We start from the raw sequence: 17,337 nt of genomic DNA, 5'->3' as shown, positions 1-17,337 counted from the left end.
GATATGTATTCAGATATTTTAGCGAAAAATGCGTCCCCTTAGCTATTAGCCAGTTGGCGTTCTCGGTGTGAGCTGTATCTATGATGACTAGGGACTGAAAAAATTCGTGGATTCAGTGACCTTTAGGATGGACTTCTCAGTCCTATGCACACTTAAGCAAGAGTCCCCTGCTAATTGGTCGCTCATTTTATAGAGCTGCTAATGATGAGGTACTTTTCTTGATGAGTGATTCTCGTTGTCTCAGGGGCCTTCACATGAACTGTGGGCCAATCATAGGAACAGGCCGAAGGTAAAACTGTTTTTAATTCTTACCTATCACAAAATGAATCAGGGGAGTTCTTCCGGTCTCTATTTATTGCTGGAGTCGGGCAATTTTCACGTAAAAAGAACTAACTCTCGTTAGATTGGAATTATGTATGTCCGCGACAGAGGTTTCTTCCTTGTGATTGGCAGCCGTCCGCGTTTGCTTCTGCACTGAATATTTCTGTAATTCGTGTGGCGACAACAGACGTAGGCTACACCCCGAAAAAATTCAACGAATCACTAAACAAAGACGATGATACGATGATACAGTGTTTTACCGTGCTGCTAGTCTGAAAATTTTTTTCGTGAAAAATTCATGGTCCTACCAATAATGTACTCATCGGTCAACAATGTAACTAATAATGGCGATGGCGTAGCCACAGAAAAAAAAAAAATCCCTACATACATTCGGCCTCACCTGGAAAAAAATTTTTTCGTGTGATTTAATTTTTGGCGTTTCCTAAATTTGCAAGTGTTTCGAGACTGTATAGCGTGTCCTGGAAGTTGACGCGATGTCGCTGGAAGATGTGGCAACGCCGCAGCCGCACCTTGTGCCCGGGTGAGTCGTCCGTGCTCTGTGTTAGGCCGGGTTCACGACTGTGCATACGACCTGTGCGAAGTCGGTTCGCAATTGAAATATTACTGTTAATTTCAGCCAATGCATCCAACATCTGTTGGCAGTGTTAGTAACTATATTGACTATCATATGATAATCCCGTGTCATCTGACCAGCAATTTGTGGGCACAGTTTTCCAACATATAAATAAATAAATAAGGGTTATATAAAAAAATTGTGCTAACCATTCTAACGACACATTTATTATATCTACAATTTTTTGCTAGTGACTTATAAGTAGAGACCTGCAAAATTCGCGGATTCATTTCGTGATATGCTACAATTCAAATAATTATACCTTAGCGCTGCTTCTACCACTGGTTCACTGTTAATCTGGAGTAATGAGGGCCAATTAGAGACCCTCACTCATAGAAGTGTCGAATCACAGACACTCGGTCGAGACGACTCACAAGTCAGCAGCCAATGAACAGGTGGCATTTGCCCGAGTGTGTAGAGTGTAGTAGAGTCTATCCTGGAGGTCATTGAATCCGCGAATTTTGCAGGTCTCTACTTATAAGTAATATCATAAATTAATTTTTCAAGCAGGAATTACACCTGGGCATTGTAATATCTCGATAATTTATTGCCACAATATGATTGATAAATATAAACCGTTCTTCTAGTCCCGCCAAAATGGCTTCCTACTCCACTCTCATTGGTTGTTGCACCATGCGTCCGTCCGTAACAGAAATAAACCATATTCATCTCCCTTCCATGCGCACTACCTGTCTCCCATGCACACGACCGTCCAATGAGCTGTTGTGAATCAGTAGCTTCGAAAACATGGCCACGTGATGTTACTGTTACTGTTAATTTTTCAACTTCGCTTTGCACGGAGTGCATACACTGTAAAAAACATTACCAAACATCACTCAAGACAATTGTAGGGGCTGTAGAGAAGTATTTTTAGTTAAATTTTTGATGTGTAGCATTTTAGCTCTGGGTATAGGGCATTTGGTGGGAGTCATTTCGTGAATGGAACGGAAGTGGCATGGAACGGAAATGTGTAACCACGGTGCTGCCAGTTTTTGGCGGATGGCGCGAGAGTTCACACAAAGCTAAAGGGAAACTTTATAGCATTAACTGTTTAATCAATTTTGACGAGACTTTTTTTTTACAAAATATCTTGTCGAAAATCAAGTTCAAAGCCGGGTTCAGTATATATATTTTTTTCAAGACTTATCGGACGTAGCTGCTCCGGCAGCGAATTCTAGTGGCGGGTGCGGACACTACGTGCGATTCGCGTCAAGAAACGTCGTTGGAAACACAGTTTCCGTGTGTGTGTGTGTATATATATACACACACACACACCACGCTCGGCATTTTTTTTTTTAATTTTTATGTTATCTTTTGTGTCCTAGTTTCGTATTATATCGTAAGTTCATTTGCAACATGAGAACACCCGAATTCGCTCGTTACCAGAGGTAAGATGTTACACATCTCTGGCGAGTACTGAAAGAGTTGTTCACTTTTGAAATGGCATAACTGGGGCGTGTGCAATGAGCGCCGTGGTAGAGTTGCCGTGAGAACAGCAGGGGGCCGCGGCGACAGGAAAGCGACAGCGTCGCGTAGTTCTTGTTTCCCCGCCGCCGCTGCTCGGGAGTTGCCCCGTCTACGAGAACGTCCCCCCCTCCTCCCTTGCCTGTCGGGTCGGGGGTTCCCACCGCTGGTTTCCCCCGAGTTGCGTCGCCGCTACGTGCCTCCGCGTCAGCGTTGCCCAAGCCGTGCGGTAATTGTGGGGACGCACGATAATTAGAGACCGGATAAATTCGCGTATTAATTTCACGATATGCTAGAATCCAAACAACTGTACCTTTATATTGCTTCTGCGATTGGCTTACAGTTTATCTGAAGAACTTTGAGCCAATGGAAAACCTTCAACCAAAAGAGTACCGGTATCGAATCGCAAGCGTCCCAGTTGACAGGTGTCACGACGAGTCAATAGCCAATGAGCAGGTGGCATTTGCCTGAGTGTGTACAGGGTTGTGGAGTCTATCCTAGAGGTCATCGAAAGCGCGAATTTTTCCGGTCTCCAACGATAATACAGGTGTGTTAACGGTGTACGTATAAGGCTTGCCAAGGTAGTACGGTCGTTTTCACATTACACACTTAAATAGTACATATTTCGTCTTTTTTTTCCCAACATATAACCAGTAAAAACTAAATATGTAATCGTTACTGTTCTAAACTTTGACGTCTTCTTACTTTTTAGAGGTTGCGTAAGTATAAAAATAAGAATCGACCATTTATGAGTAGGTAAAAAAAGTTTTTTTAATATAAATAAAGCATAAGAGATTTGATTTTTTTTATCACATGCAGTTATATCTTTTATATTACGATTTAAAACATTTCGGACAATACTTATTTTTAAAGTTAAATTCTTAAGAAATATATATATCATGCAGATTTAATTGTAATGTTCCTCTTCTCGAAAAAAAGAGGTGAATGAAACTGTATAAAATTTACGTTAATATATTTTAGCAGTGTAGATATATCTAATATTTTATCGTTATAATTAGTTTAATCATTGTTGCTCGAAACGTGTTTGTTACGTCGAGTAAGTTGTACTTTTGGAAGAAAGAGGTTAGTTGGTAGATCACTGGCGGTCGAGGGAAGTGTGCGGCAACAACGGTCCCACAGTCTCCACCGGCAGTGTTGGCAACCTTGCTCCGTGTCGCAACGCAGGCGTGTCCCGGCGGGACGCTGAGACGCCGAACACACCGCCGCTCACACCGACCCCGGGAGCCGAGGTCGTGCGAACTGCCGTCATCGCTCCCGAGACGGGAGTCTGGGGTCACTGACAGGGGCGTTCCCGGTGGGGAGGGGGGGGGGACGAGCGGGACCGGACCCCTCCCCCAGGGCTAAAAAATATTTTAATATTAAATTCATAAAATGAAAAAAAAAAAATATTTAGTATGATATTAAAATAAATTCAATGACACTAAGCAATGTCAATGATTAAACGCAGTAAATTAAAAATATTTCCGATACTCACAATTAAAGAATGTTGGAGTAAACTGACTTCATAAAACTGACTTTTATGAAGTTACGGCCAGTATTTTTAGATAGCCTAAATCAGCAATATTGAACACGTATTTTTCAAAATTTTCCCGGGGGAGGACCCCCGGACACCCCGCCTAGCTGGGGGGTATTCCATACCCCCCAGGCCCCCCGGAAAGGCCCTAGCCTTCTGCCTGACCCTCCCCCCCCCCAGAGCAAAATCCTGGGTACGCCACTGGTCACTGACCTCTAGGATAGACTCCACAGTCCTCGACGTGCACAGGCAGAAGTCACTTGTTCACTGTCTGATCACTAGAGACCGGAAAAATTCGCGGATTCCTTTCGAGACAGGCTCGAATCCAAACTCGTTTAGCTTAATGCTGCGTCAGTGATTGGACCGCAATTTACCTGAAGGAATCTGAGCCAACGGCAAACACTCAACAAAAGAAGTATCGAATCATAAGAATCGCAGTAAACAGGTGTCACGAGTCGGTAGCCAATTACTAGAGACCGGAAAAATTCGCGGGTTCAATGACCTCCAGGATAGACTCCAATATCCTCTACACACCCGGGCAAATGCCCACTGTTCACTGGCTGCTGACTTGCGAGCCGTCTCGACTGGGTGGCCTGTGATTTGACACTTCAATGAGTGAGGGTCTCTAATTGGCCCTCAGTCCTCCAGGTTAACAGTGGACCAATGGCAGAAGCAGAACTGAGGTATAATTATTTGAATTTTAGCATTACACTAAATGAACCCGCGAATTTTTCAGGTCTCTACCAATTACCAGGTGATAGTTGCCCGAGTACATAGAGAATCGCGGAGTCTATCCTAGAGATAATTGAAACCGCGAATATTTCCAGTCCCTACTGATGACTAGGGGCAGGCATTTTTCGCGAACAAATCTGAACGCCTATTAGGGTATACCCGCACCAGCGGTTTCTTCCTTGCGATCGGCGGCCGTCTGCGAGAGAAGTCGTTGCCTTTTTTTGTTTTTGACTGACCTACCAAAAACGCGTTTGCTTTCGCACTGAATTACTCTGATTGGTGTTGAATCAAACCTGAAAGTATAATTCATCCAATCACGAAACACTGACGGCGATACAGTGTTTTAATTTATAACTAGTCTCAGAAATTTTTCGCGAAATATGCATGGCCCTAATCATTAGAGACCTTCATAATTAATTAGGGGCATGCTAATTTCGCGAAAAGATTCCGAGACTAGTTATAAGTTAAAACACTGTAGCACCGTCTGTGTTTCGTGATTGGGTGAATTTCTTTCAGGTAAATCTCGATTGATACAACACCAATCACAGTAATTCAGTGCGAAAACAAAATCTTCCTGAGTGGCTCAGTCAAGAAAGGCAACGACTTCTCTCGCGGACGGCCGCTAATCGCAAGGAAGAAACCGCTGGTGCGGGCATACCTTGTTGCAGTCTTATAGGCGCACAGATTTATTCGCGAAAAATGCCTGCCCCTATATGTATTAACCATTTGTGACTTAACCTCCTTTACGCAACAACACAGATATATGGACGGTGTTATGTAAAAATGGTTCAACCCACAAACATTTTCAACTGAGTAAATTGAGCTCAAAGTTGAACACACAATAACCGCTATTGTGGCAGTGCGTTGAATGTTTGGTCGCAAGATGGCATGGTAGCAAGGAATGTCGGTTAAAAAAAATTAGCTCAATTAAAAGTGTCATTTTACCTACAGAATTATTTCAATAACTTTTTTTCCTTTTGTTGGCTAACTCATTTTTGCATAACACCATCCATATATCCCCCCGAAATCCAACAATATCTATCATTCCTGAGAACTGATTGTAATAATTTGAGAGCTTAGAGCGGGGAAAGAGGTTCTCGGGACGAGATGTCTCGCGAGCGGGCACCGGCGGGTCCCCACTGGTGCACCGGGTGTGGTCGCGGTGTGCTCGCAGGTACACGGGCTTCGTGCCGCAGCTCAAGTACCGCCAGGGACACACCTTCGGCTCGCTCACGCACAAGATCCTGGTCGACCCGGCCGTCAGCAAGTCGGAGAAGCTGATCGTCTCCGACCGCTCCGCCGACGAGTACCAGGTACCTAGCCCCTGTGGGCCGGCACATGCACTGCTCGGCTACCGCCTACCGGAAATATCCGCGGGTTCAATCGAATACTAGAGACCTGCAAAATTCGCGGTTTCGATGCGGCCTTCAGGATAGACTGCACATACCCCTGTACACTCGGGCAAATAGCGCAAGTTCATTGGCTGCCGACTTGTAAGTCGTCTCAGCTGGTTTGTCTGTGATTCGATCCTTCTTTGGTTGAGGGTTTATAACTGGTTGAGATTCGTCCAGATGAACAGTAAGCCAATGGCAAAATTATCTAAGAGGTATGTGTGTTTGAATTCTAGCCTATCACCGAATGAACCCGTGAATTTTGCAGGTCTCTACTTATTTTCCTTGTTCGTAACGGTCTCAGGGTCGCCAGGATAACTTTAGTCCCCATCATCAAAGTGTCGCTGATGTGTGTGTGTGTGTGTGTGTGTGCTATCGCGACACTGTTGCCACGTACAACCCCGCCTCCTGACCATCGAGAGCCTCAGGGGCGTAGGAACCGGGGGGGGGGGGGACAGGGGGGACGTGTCCCCCTGAACTTTTTGGGTGGAGGGGACTGTCCCCCCCAACTTTCTAGACCGTGATATTTTTATCTTATAATATAATCTGCCCAACTTTATTTGTAATTTCTTCACTCTCAAATTTTATCTTAAGGAAACAATAATAATTTTAACATCGATGTATCCAATGGTTAGATACAAAAACTGCTTAAAAAGCGTTATTTTGCACTTTTAAAATCAAAATTTTCCGGTGGAGGACCCCCTTAGTAAGAGGGGAATGGGTTTACATGACATCAAAATCATTATTTGTCCCCCCCAACTTTATGAATACAACTACGCCAATGGAGAGCCCCACTCCCGAGCTTTGCAAGCTCTCACCCTAGCGGCTGTAGACAGGTTTCCCTCGGAGCACCGGGAAGTGACTCCGGAGGCGGGCGGCCGGTGACCTGGCCCATAAATAAAAAATCGGAATAGAGGTTCTCATACAAAGTTTCTTTAGTTAATACGTTGTTTTTTATTTTATTAAGTTATCTCCTTGGCGGCGCAAAACTAATCGATGCGAAAATACTTAATGCTGTTTTGTAATAAACAGTCATGTAATAAATAAAGGAGTAGGAGGTGGTTTGTTTGCCTGATAATAGCTTGTACATAGAGACCCGGAAATTTCGCGGATTCCTCTGGCCTCAGGAGAGAATTAAAAGTTATAGGTGTACTCGACCCATGTTTACTTTCCCATTGGTTGATTTCTTAGCGAGAACATTTTTATCCTTGTTATTTGGCACTACCTGATTCGCTTACTTCTCTCCCAGCTGGGCATCATTGGCTCACGGTCGTAGAGGGGCGTGTCCAGATAACTGCGGTCCAATCATCAACACAGTGCGACAGTGTGGAGGTTTGCATTCTAGCTTGCGACTAAATGAATCCGCGAAATTTCCGTGGCTCTACTTATACATTACTTCTCCTAATAAATTAATGTAGTTATGCCAGCAATATATATTATGAAAACTACTATCTAGCGGACGGGCCCATATAACTACTTCAAAAAAACCAGGTCTCAGTCTCGGTAGTTAAGAGTTTCTCCCCCTGGGCCACCGAGTGCCTCCCCCGGGGGGGCTGACTTGTGGACCGTGCTGCAGGTGCTGCGACCCCCGCCGGGGGACATCGCCCTGGTGGAGGGCCGGCTGCTGTGCGGTGACGTCATCTACCGCCACCCCGCCGTGCCCGGGTACGAGGGTGAGTCCGCCAGCACCGCCCCCGGCTCCGCACTTGCCTTAGGAAACCAGCCTGCCAAACCACACGTGGCTGTGCATACGTTAAATACGTTCTTCCAGATAATTGGCACAATTCTTTATATTTTAATTTTAAAGCGTATTATTTTTTGACGTGACAACGTCTAATAAATCGATGAACGCCGGCTGCACGCACGAAAAAGTGTCCCGTTACGCACATTGTCCCGTTACGCTCATTGTACGCTTGCGCCGCATCTATCTCTCTTCCCACTCGATTGGAACAACCATCGATTTGACTTTTTCGAGGCACATTAAACTTGAAACACTCCCATTCGTTTTCTACTTTTCCCATCATCGTCCTATCCTTAACAGAATTAACACAGATTGGAAGAAGTTAAATAGCAAACATGTATAAAAGTTATAGTGTCAAATAATCTCTTCGTTAAAGTAATAAACATATTTGAATTAATGAGTACAAATAAAAGTAAATTTATCAACGTTAAACTATCGTACTTTTTTTTTCAACCATGGAAAATATAATCGAATATTGAATAATTTGACTTTATTTTTTATGCTTATTGTGTTAATACTGGATAGATATTCAGGGAATGGTTTACAAATAACTTCAACAATTGTGGGTCAACAGAAGTATAAATGCCCGGGTAAAAAAATCCGAACCCACTAAAAACTGCGAACACTATTTTGAAGTGCGATACTGTTGTTTTCATGTAAATGTACAAATTTACAAATATCTGTCATTTTGCATTAATATTTCTGTTCCATTTAAAAATAATAATAATCTAAAGTACTGTCATATTCATCTGATGTAGACAAGGCCACATGCTGTGGTTTATGCCACAAACATTTTAGCTTGAGACAGTCGACGTCAAATAGTAGGCCTAATATAGTACAGAAATGATACAAGCTCTAATGATAGCCTAGGCCCTAGGGTCTTATAGCCCAGTCAGCAATTTGGCTGGCGTTAAGGTTGCAGAGTAGCTTCAGTTAGACTTGCTGTGTAACCTGGTTCAAGCTTGATCCAGATTAACTTCGGCACACATAAACTTGCAATAAGCTTGACTGAAGCCTGTCAACTTATAACTTGACATTGCGTTCTTAATTCAAGCTTGCCGTGCCCAGTTCTCAGCAAGCTGGACTCACGGACACTAGCAAGCTGCGTTCAGGCTTGGTTCGAGCTTGCAGGCTTGTAGGTGCATACATAAGCCATTTGGCAGACATAATAGTCACATACACTTGCACACGAATGTTTTCAAGTGTCTGGTGGGTCGATGATCCCGGTTGTATTACCGGCGGGTGCGATTAAGGCGGGTACCGGTATCTTTTGTAAATTACTCTATGCAAATGAAATATTAAAAAATAAATTTTTATCATGGCAAAGAGAACCTCACACATATTTTCTAGTTTTGGTAAAGAGTATGAAATCAGTTATTTATCATGCCAAATCGAAAGAAAAGGATAAAATAATTAATTACTTTCGGTTGTAGTGAATAAGTGACCAAACCAACTGCAGATGAATACGATGAATCTCGGAATAGCAGTCACGATACTGTGTGTCTCGATGGGGACAGATGAAAAGAACTGTCCAAAATGAAGTCAAGGCAATGACGGGCAGAATCGATAGGTATATTTGAATCAGTTCCACGAAATGATTCGTTTGAAAAGATTCGTTCAATTCGTTATTTTACTTCTGACCACCGAAAACGGGATGCGGCACATCTCAAGAGACATAACTCTTTCGCCCATTCGAGTGTTCGTTACGTCTAGGCGGCTGGCCTTGTCGCTTGGCTGGTTGTCGTAATCTGGTCGGCTCGGGTGGTTGAAATTACATACGCTTAGCTTACAAAAAAAATTTTGCGTGGACACATTTCAAGGTTCTCACAGATAAATTCAGTATACAACACCTAGACAATCATAAATAATAATTGCAGCGATATTATTATAGAGTCGCTAATCCCCACTCCCACCTCTTTTAAGTAGAGACCTGAAAAATTCGCAGGTTCATTTCGCGATAGGCTAGAATCCAAATACATTTGCCTTTTATGCTGCTTCAGTGATTGGGACACAGTTTATCTGAAGGACTCTGGACCAATGAAAAACGTCCGACAAAAGAAGTATCGAATCACAAGCTTCCGAGTTAACACGTGTCACGAGTCAGTAGCCAATCAGCAGGTGTAATCTGCACAAGTACATAGAGGATCAAGGAGTCTATCCTAGAGGTCATCGAAAACACGAATTTTTCCGGTCCCTACTTTTAAGATACCATTTTTCTTTGAATAGTTATCGTTAGGAGCAGGCATTTTTCGCTAATAAATCTGAACGCCTATTGGACTGCAACAATGTATACACGCAATCATATGATTGGCAGCCATAAGCGTTGTTTGACCGAGCCACTCAGGACGCTTTTGCTTCCGCACTGAACTACTGCAATTGGTGTAACAATTGACATGTACCTGAAAGAAATTAACCCAATTATGAAACACAGACTTCTTATAACTAGTCTCGGAATCTTTTCGCGGAATATGCATAGTTATCGTTTACTCGTGTGAATATCGCGCACACTGCGGTTTCTGCTCCTGACGTCATGAGTCATTTTACGAACGAATCACTTCCCTCGTTCCAACGTATCGTTCTCTCGGCGTTTTATATTCTCCACTTCGAGCGATCGACTCTCAAAATTACTGATTCTTTCCATTGCGAACGAATCGTCTCGTTTCGTTCGCTCAAAGATCCGTTCGTTTTGAAGTAATGGCAGGGCCGGCGCGTCCATATAGGCGAACTAGGCAACCGCCTAGGGCGCTAAGTAGCTGGGGGCGGCGCAGCACTACACATAACAGCTGATATAGTATGTTAAACGATTATTGAAACTAGATGAAAATGGATTTTTGTAACAGTTTGGAATGTTTATATTGATATAAGTAATTATTTAAAGTCCACGGTGACCTGTTTATAATCTGTAATAAGTAAAAAAAAAAACACAAGCCTGCTTACATTTGATTGATGACAAAATCTTAGGCTTACGTGATGTATTTTGAGGCAAGGACAATTTTAGGGCGCCAATTTACCTTGCACCGGCCCTGAGTAATGGTTCACGAACGCCGCGTCACTATCGGGGGCGCGGAAGACTGCCACACTGGAAAACTACCATGATGATAGAATTCCGCCTGGCCTTTTCGAAAAAAAAGGCGAGGTGGAATCCTGCCATAATTTCCTTATGAACTCCACGGAATGAACACAGCTGCTTTGCTCTCGAAGCAGTGTATGGCAGCGCTGTTGACCCCCCAGCTGAAGGCCCGGACGGCGGGCGGGCGAGTGCGCAGGGTTCGTGCCGCAGCTGCGCAGCCACCTGGGGCAGAGGTTCTCCGTGGCGGCCACGGAGGCGCTGGCGGGCTTCCAGAAGCAGCAGCTGAAGGACCGGCAGGCGCTCAACCTGCTGCGCCACCACGCGTCCTTGCAGGAGGGCCGGCACCAGCCGCGCCGCCTCGGCGACCGACAGGTGCGCTGCAGTCGCCGGTCTCGCTTATTTCATACTTAAGACGGCATTGTTCTTGTTGCTCAATCCTGACTAACCCTATTCTTGATACAATTTCAAGATAAAGTAAAATATATACATACTATACTGCTGGGTTGGGGGGGGGGGGGGGGGTTAAGCACGACTAATGCATAGAGACCGGAAAAATTCGCGGATTCATTTCACGATATGCTAGAATCCAAACAATTGTACATTTATATTGCTTCTGTGATTGACTTACAGTTTATCTGAAGGACTTTTAGCCATTGGGAAACCTTCAACCAAAAAAAGTATCGAATCGCAAGCGTCCCAGTTGACAAGTGTCACGAGTCAATAGCCAATGAGCAAGTGGCATTTGCCTGAGTATGTAGATGGTTGTGGAGTCTATCCTAGAGGTCATCGACAGTGCGAATTTTTTCCAGTCTCTACTAATGCAGCAAAAATCTTTAATTGGGAAAATATGACAATTCATACATTAATAAATTACTATGCTAACTTAGCAGATTTTTTAAAAAAGCTTAGTAAATTATTTTACAATATGAAGAGTCAAAGTAAACCCGATTAAAACATTTTGACGCGTAAGCCGTGCAAAGAAATTATTTTTTCACGCAAAAGTATTGCAAGTCTGAATTTATTTCTAATTCTTATTTAGGACTGCATAACGATAATTTATGGCTACAGCATCTTATAATTTTGTACAGGGTGGGGATTTTAAAACTATTGAAAAAATTGCCTAGAACTATGAACCGGAAAAATTTCACGGGGTTTAATGACCTCCAGGATGGACTCCACATCTCTACGTACACTCGGGCAGACGTTACCCACTCATTGGCTTTTGTCTTGTGAGACGTCCCAACGTAATAGCTTGTGTGATTCGATACATAGAGACCTGTAAAATTCGCGATTTCAAATCCCTAAAGGATAGACTCCATGATCCTCTATGCACTCGTGCAAATTACATCTGCTGATTGGTTACCGACTCGTAACACCTGTTGACTGGAATGATCGTGATTCGCTAATTCTTCTGTTAAAGATTTTTCATTGGCCCAGAGTCCTTCAGATAAACTGTGGCCCAATCACTGAAGCAACATAATGTCAAAAGTATTTGGACCCTATCCTATCGCGAAATGAATCCGCGAATTTTACAGGTCTCTATCGATACAGCTTTGGTCGAGTGTGTTTCCCATTGGCCCAGAGACCTCCAGATGAGTTGTGAGCCAACAGCAGAGGTAGAACTATTTGAATTTTAGTCGATCACGAAACTAACCCGCGAATTTTTCCGGTCTGTAATCATAACATAGTGTAACTCAAGTTCTAGCTGGGTTTTCCCGGTCTCCAGTTATGCGTAGAGACCTGAAAAATTCGCGGGCTCATTTCGCGATATGCTAGAATCCAAATACATTTGCCTTTTATGCTGTTTCAGTGATTGGGACACAGTTTATCTGAAGGACTCTGGACCAATGAAAACGTCCGACAAAAGAAGTATCGAATCACAAGCTTTCCAGTTAACACGTGTCACGATTCAGTAACCAATCAGCAGGTGTAATCTGCACAAGTACATAGAGGATCATGGAGTCTATCCTAGAGGTCATCGAAAACCCGAATTTTTCCGGTCCCTAGTTATGCGATATGCGCAGATCGTGCATACTGTTATTGCGGTAATTTTTAAATTGTGGTGTTTGAAAATCTATAAATGAAATGGACTGGAAAGGTGTGTGAGGGAGGGGGCACGTTTTTAGTTTTTCTGGACAGCCATGGGAGGGGACTTCTAGACGGGGAAAACAAGCCCGGAAACATCGTAGTTCGGGCTGTTTACTTTATCCTCATGGAATCGGCAACCACTCTGTACTAACCTTGGGAAACACCCGGCTGCGAGATTGTTGCGTGGCGATGTTTTCCGCAAGTCGCTTGCACGCTCGAAAAAAAAAAAACACAAACCGCGAGACAATGTCTCGGCTGTGACTCACAAGAGTCCTGCGAGAATCGTGTCACTTCCCGGTGGCACGCCGGGATACATGAACACGCGCGTAACCAAGTCTGTCATGTGGTAGAGACAGGAAAAAAAAATCGCGGTTTCATTTCGCGACAGGATAGAATTCATGTTGCTCCAGTGATTGGACCACAGTAGAGACCTGCAAAATTCGCGGATTCATTCGGTGATAGGCTAGAATTCAAACACATACCTCTTAGATAATTTTGCTATTGGCTTACTGTTCATCTGGACGAATCTTAACCAGTTATAAACCCTCAACCAAAGAAGGATCGAATCACAGACAATCCAGCTGAGACGACTTACAAGTCGGCAGCCAATGAACTTGCGTTATTTGCCCGAGTGTACAGGGGTATGTGCAGTCTATCCTGAAGGCCATCGAAACCGCGAATTTTGCAGGTCTCCAGACCACAGTTTTTCTTGAAGGACTCCCAGAGCCGATTACAAACCCTCGACAAGATAAGACTCCAATCACAAGCGTCCCAGCTGATGGGTGTTACGAGTCAGTAGCCAATGAGCAGGTGTAATTGTGTCAGAGTACGTAGAGGATCGTGGAGTCTATCCTAGAGGTCACTGCGAAACCGCGAATTTTTTTAGTCCTTAGTCGTGTTTTCATTTGGCCGCTGCCACGTTTTACCTTCTGTCCGTATTGCATACGGTGTGATCATGGGGATTTTCATCATTTTCTTAATGGCTTCCTATACTTCCTAGCGTGCCAAAGACCTATGATTACTGACTGGGAAAAAACACGATTTCAGTTACTTTTAGGATGGTCTCAATAGTCCTGTGCACATCTGGGTAAAAAATTCCTTAATGATTGGTTGCTTACTTGAGAGATTTCTAACCTGGGTTTTCAGTGATTCGATACTTATTTTAATGAGAGGCATTCACATAAACTGTGGGCCAATATTGGAAGCAGGTAAAAGGTAAAATTGTTTGAATTCTAGCCTACCGCGAAATGAAACCATGAATTTTTTCGGTCTCTACCCATAATACAACGAAAATGTTATTCAAATAAATGATGGTATCAATTTTAGGTTGGGGATTTCGTCTGTATCTATGTACTTATGCTGCTGCAAGTTTCGTGTGGCGTATTTCCAAACCCTAGATTGACTCGCCGACGCGAGCCTGAACTGCGCTCTCGTTGGCCGCGAGGTGGGGGATCCGCACTGTATATGTATATGTAAATATAAGCCTATATATATATACACATACATACACATACATGCACATACATATATATGTATATATACATACACCATTGACATTGAATTCTGACCAATATAATTAAAAACAAACATTTTTTTATTGTGAATATTAAAGATAGAAATAGTTTCCAAACTGTTTAAAGTGTATTTACATATATGTATAAGTGAGGTTATCTTCCGTATGTATGAAGTTGTAATGTCACTGGCTGAGAGTGTCTGTGGAGGGTTTAGTAATTTTCGAGGGAGTGTTTGTGAGGTAATGCTCCGGATGTATTATTTACTTACATTATAAATTATTGCCTTATTATTTAATAAACAATTAAAATGAATAAAAAGCGTGTTTTTTATTTTGATTATAAATTAATATTGAACTCATTTATTTCACTAAGTTAACTTAACCTCAGTCTTGGAAATATCACTAAAAATCCTTCACTGTTCATTTCATTATTACCATTTTGAATTTTTCACTGTCAAAGTCTTCTAAAAAAATCTTATCTAAGTTTATTTCAGAATCTGCAGCGGTACACATGCTCACCCTCGCTTATTTTTTAACTTACATTAATATTTTTCAAGCCAATTTTACTTTATGACCCTTAGCCATATAATGGTGGCATATTTATTCCCCTTCCCGCTCCAAAATCAAAACAACCATTGCCGTCATAAAAATTCGTCAGGACACAACCTCGTTTCCGCGGTGATCCTAGCTGTAAACATCCTCCTTCTCCCCTGGAAGTGTCGCGACCAATTACCCATGCTTCATGGGCCAGCATGCGAGTCAACCTAGGGTTTGGAAATTAGCGACCCGGCCAGTGCGAAGGGTCCCAGCACACGAGCCAATCTAGGGTTTGGAAATATGCATCCGGGTGGTGCTAGGCTAAGGGAATGGGGTAGTATTCCGGATGGCCTGGGTTTGAATCTTCAGACCATTCTGATTTCCGTTTTTTTCCCCCAGATGGTTCCCTACTATGGTATGACGATCATGAGCCTTTTTAGAATGCTCATTGTTCGGTAACCAGATCACGTCCTCTGGCGGGTTGGACGTGACTTTTCGTCAAGGGTGTGTCAAGCGAACTGTGGTCCACTCATTAGGGACCCGTAAATTTCACGGATTATTTTGGTGCTAAGATATACCTACTGTAAACATTTATATTTTCATGGCCTGATTGGCAAATATTTTGACGCTCGTCTGTGCGACTGGTAACTAGTCAACCACCAGCTAGCAGTGGAGCGACGGAGTCACGAAGACCCTCTCGGAAGAATCAGTAAATAACACTTCAAAAAATGAGGTGACATTAATTGACCCTAAAGTGCAATATTTCGCTTAGTATTTTAGTGTTATATTTGCATTAGAAAATCTATTTCGATAAACTAATTTTCAAAAAAATTGTAGGTATGGACTCCCGGACCAGCTGGTTGGACACTATTAAATTCAAACTCTAGATAAGTAACTGTATTTTTTTTGCTGGATGGAGGAACGATCATTTGGTTAGAACAGGGGGAAGGGGTAAATGCGCCTCATCGTTGGGGGGATGGACACCCTGCACAAGTGTGTTAAGTTAAGACATGTCCGGGGGATGACGCAGATGCTGCAGACCCAGTTCCGCATGCCGCTGAGCGTGGTGCGGCCCGAGATGGCGGGCGTGGTTCGCAAGGTGCCCGTCACGGAGCCGTACCTGGCGCCACCGTCGCACAGCAGCTCCCCCTACTTCCTGCACGTGGGCCACCCGGACAAGCACTTCATGTCAGGCGAGTGCCGTCACCCGCAGTCCCGAAGTTCCCCGCTTGCTTGAGGCTTGACAGATTCACAACCTGGCTTGCCGGTGATTCAATGCTTTTTTGACGTGACAACGTCTAATAAATCGGTGAACGCCGGCTGCACGCACGAAAAAGTGTCCCGTTTCGCACATTGTCCCGTTACGCTGTGTCCCGTTACGCTCATTGTACGCTTGCGCCGCATCTATCTCTCTTCCACTCGATTGGAACAACCATCGATTGGACTTTTTCGAGGCACATTAAACTTGAAACACTCCCATTCGTTTCCTACTTTTCCTATCATCGTCCTATCCTTAACAGAATAACACAGATTGGAAGAAGTTAAATAGCAAACGCGTATGAAAGTTATAGTTAAAATAATCTGTTAGTTAAAGTAATAAACATATTTGAATTAATGAGTGCAAATAAAAGTAAATTTATCAATTAAATTGTAGATTTCATTTCACTCCTTCTTTGTATCCATACAAAATAGTGATAATTTAATAAAAATGATTCAATTTATCCATAAAAGTATGCAATCATCTCATCAATGTTTTGTTATGACGTTGTCACGTTAAACTATCGTCCGTAAATCGACTTTACAGACAACCAATTTTTTTTACGAGAGTTTCTCATTGGCGCAGAGTCCTTCGCTTAAACTTTGGGCCAGTCATGGAAGCAAGTCGAAGCTAAAAATGTTTGAATTCTGCCTTACCGCGAAATGAACCCGAACATTTTTTTTCTCCTGTCTCTACTTATTGTTTAGTTACTTATGTTACCATCAGGTTGGATTGCAAGATCATTTACGTAATTGAGGAGTGGCGAGATTACTGTTAAGCTACTTCCTCTGACTTGAAGAAAATTCTCGTTTTAAAGCAGTTAATGTATGCTTCCCATAGCGCCTGGTAGATCACCGTCGGCCCAAATTCGCGTGGTTTCAAGTCCATCCTGCTGGTTGAACATCCCGTGAAGTGGTTCTCTCTCCATCAAAGGATGGCGACTGTAAAAATATTCGCGGGTTCATCGAGATAATAACAGACCTGATTTGTTGTTAGAGTTGCAGAAATTTCGTCCATTCAGAAATCTTTAGGGTTAACATTCGTAGTTATCTGT

General features: G+C 43.1%; 1 protein-coding gene across 1 annotated transcript in view; it reads left to right on the top strand.

Moving 5' to 3' along the window:
- The window catches only part of LOC134541833 (CIMIP2 protein CG18335), a 58,105-nt gene that overhangs the window by 29,126 nt on the left and 11,642 nt on the right, over positions 1 to 17,337 (top strand). The window contains exons 3-6 of the mRNA XM_063385528.1: positions 5,860 to 5,998; positions 7,653 to 7,749; positions 11,084 to 11,259; positions 16,056 to 16,218. Of these exons, the coding sequence (XP_063241598.1) occupies positions 5,860 to 5,998; positions 7,653 to 7,749; positions 11,084 to 11,259; positions 16,056 to 16,218 (575 nt within the window). The remainder of the gene's footprint in view (positions 1 to 5,859; positions 5,999 to 7,652; positions 7,750 to 11,083; positions 11,260 to 16,055; positions 16,219 to 17,337) is intronic.

Source organism: Bacillus rossius (genome assembly GCF_032445375.1).
Source record: "Bacillus rossius redtenbacheri isolate Brsri chromosome 4 unlocalized genomic scaffold, Brsri_v3 Brsri_v3_scf4_2, whole genome shotgun sequence".
NCBI classification, from domain to species: Eukaryota; Metazoa; Arthropoda; class Insecta; order Phasmatodea; family Bacillidae; genus Bacillus; species Bacillus rossius.
Note: the sequence above shows the minus strand (reverse complement) of the source record. Positions and strands in the feature narration are given on the sequence as shown.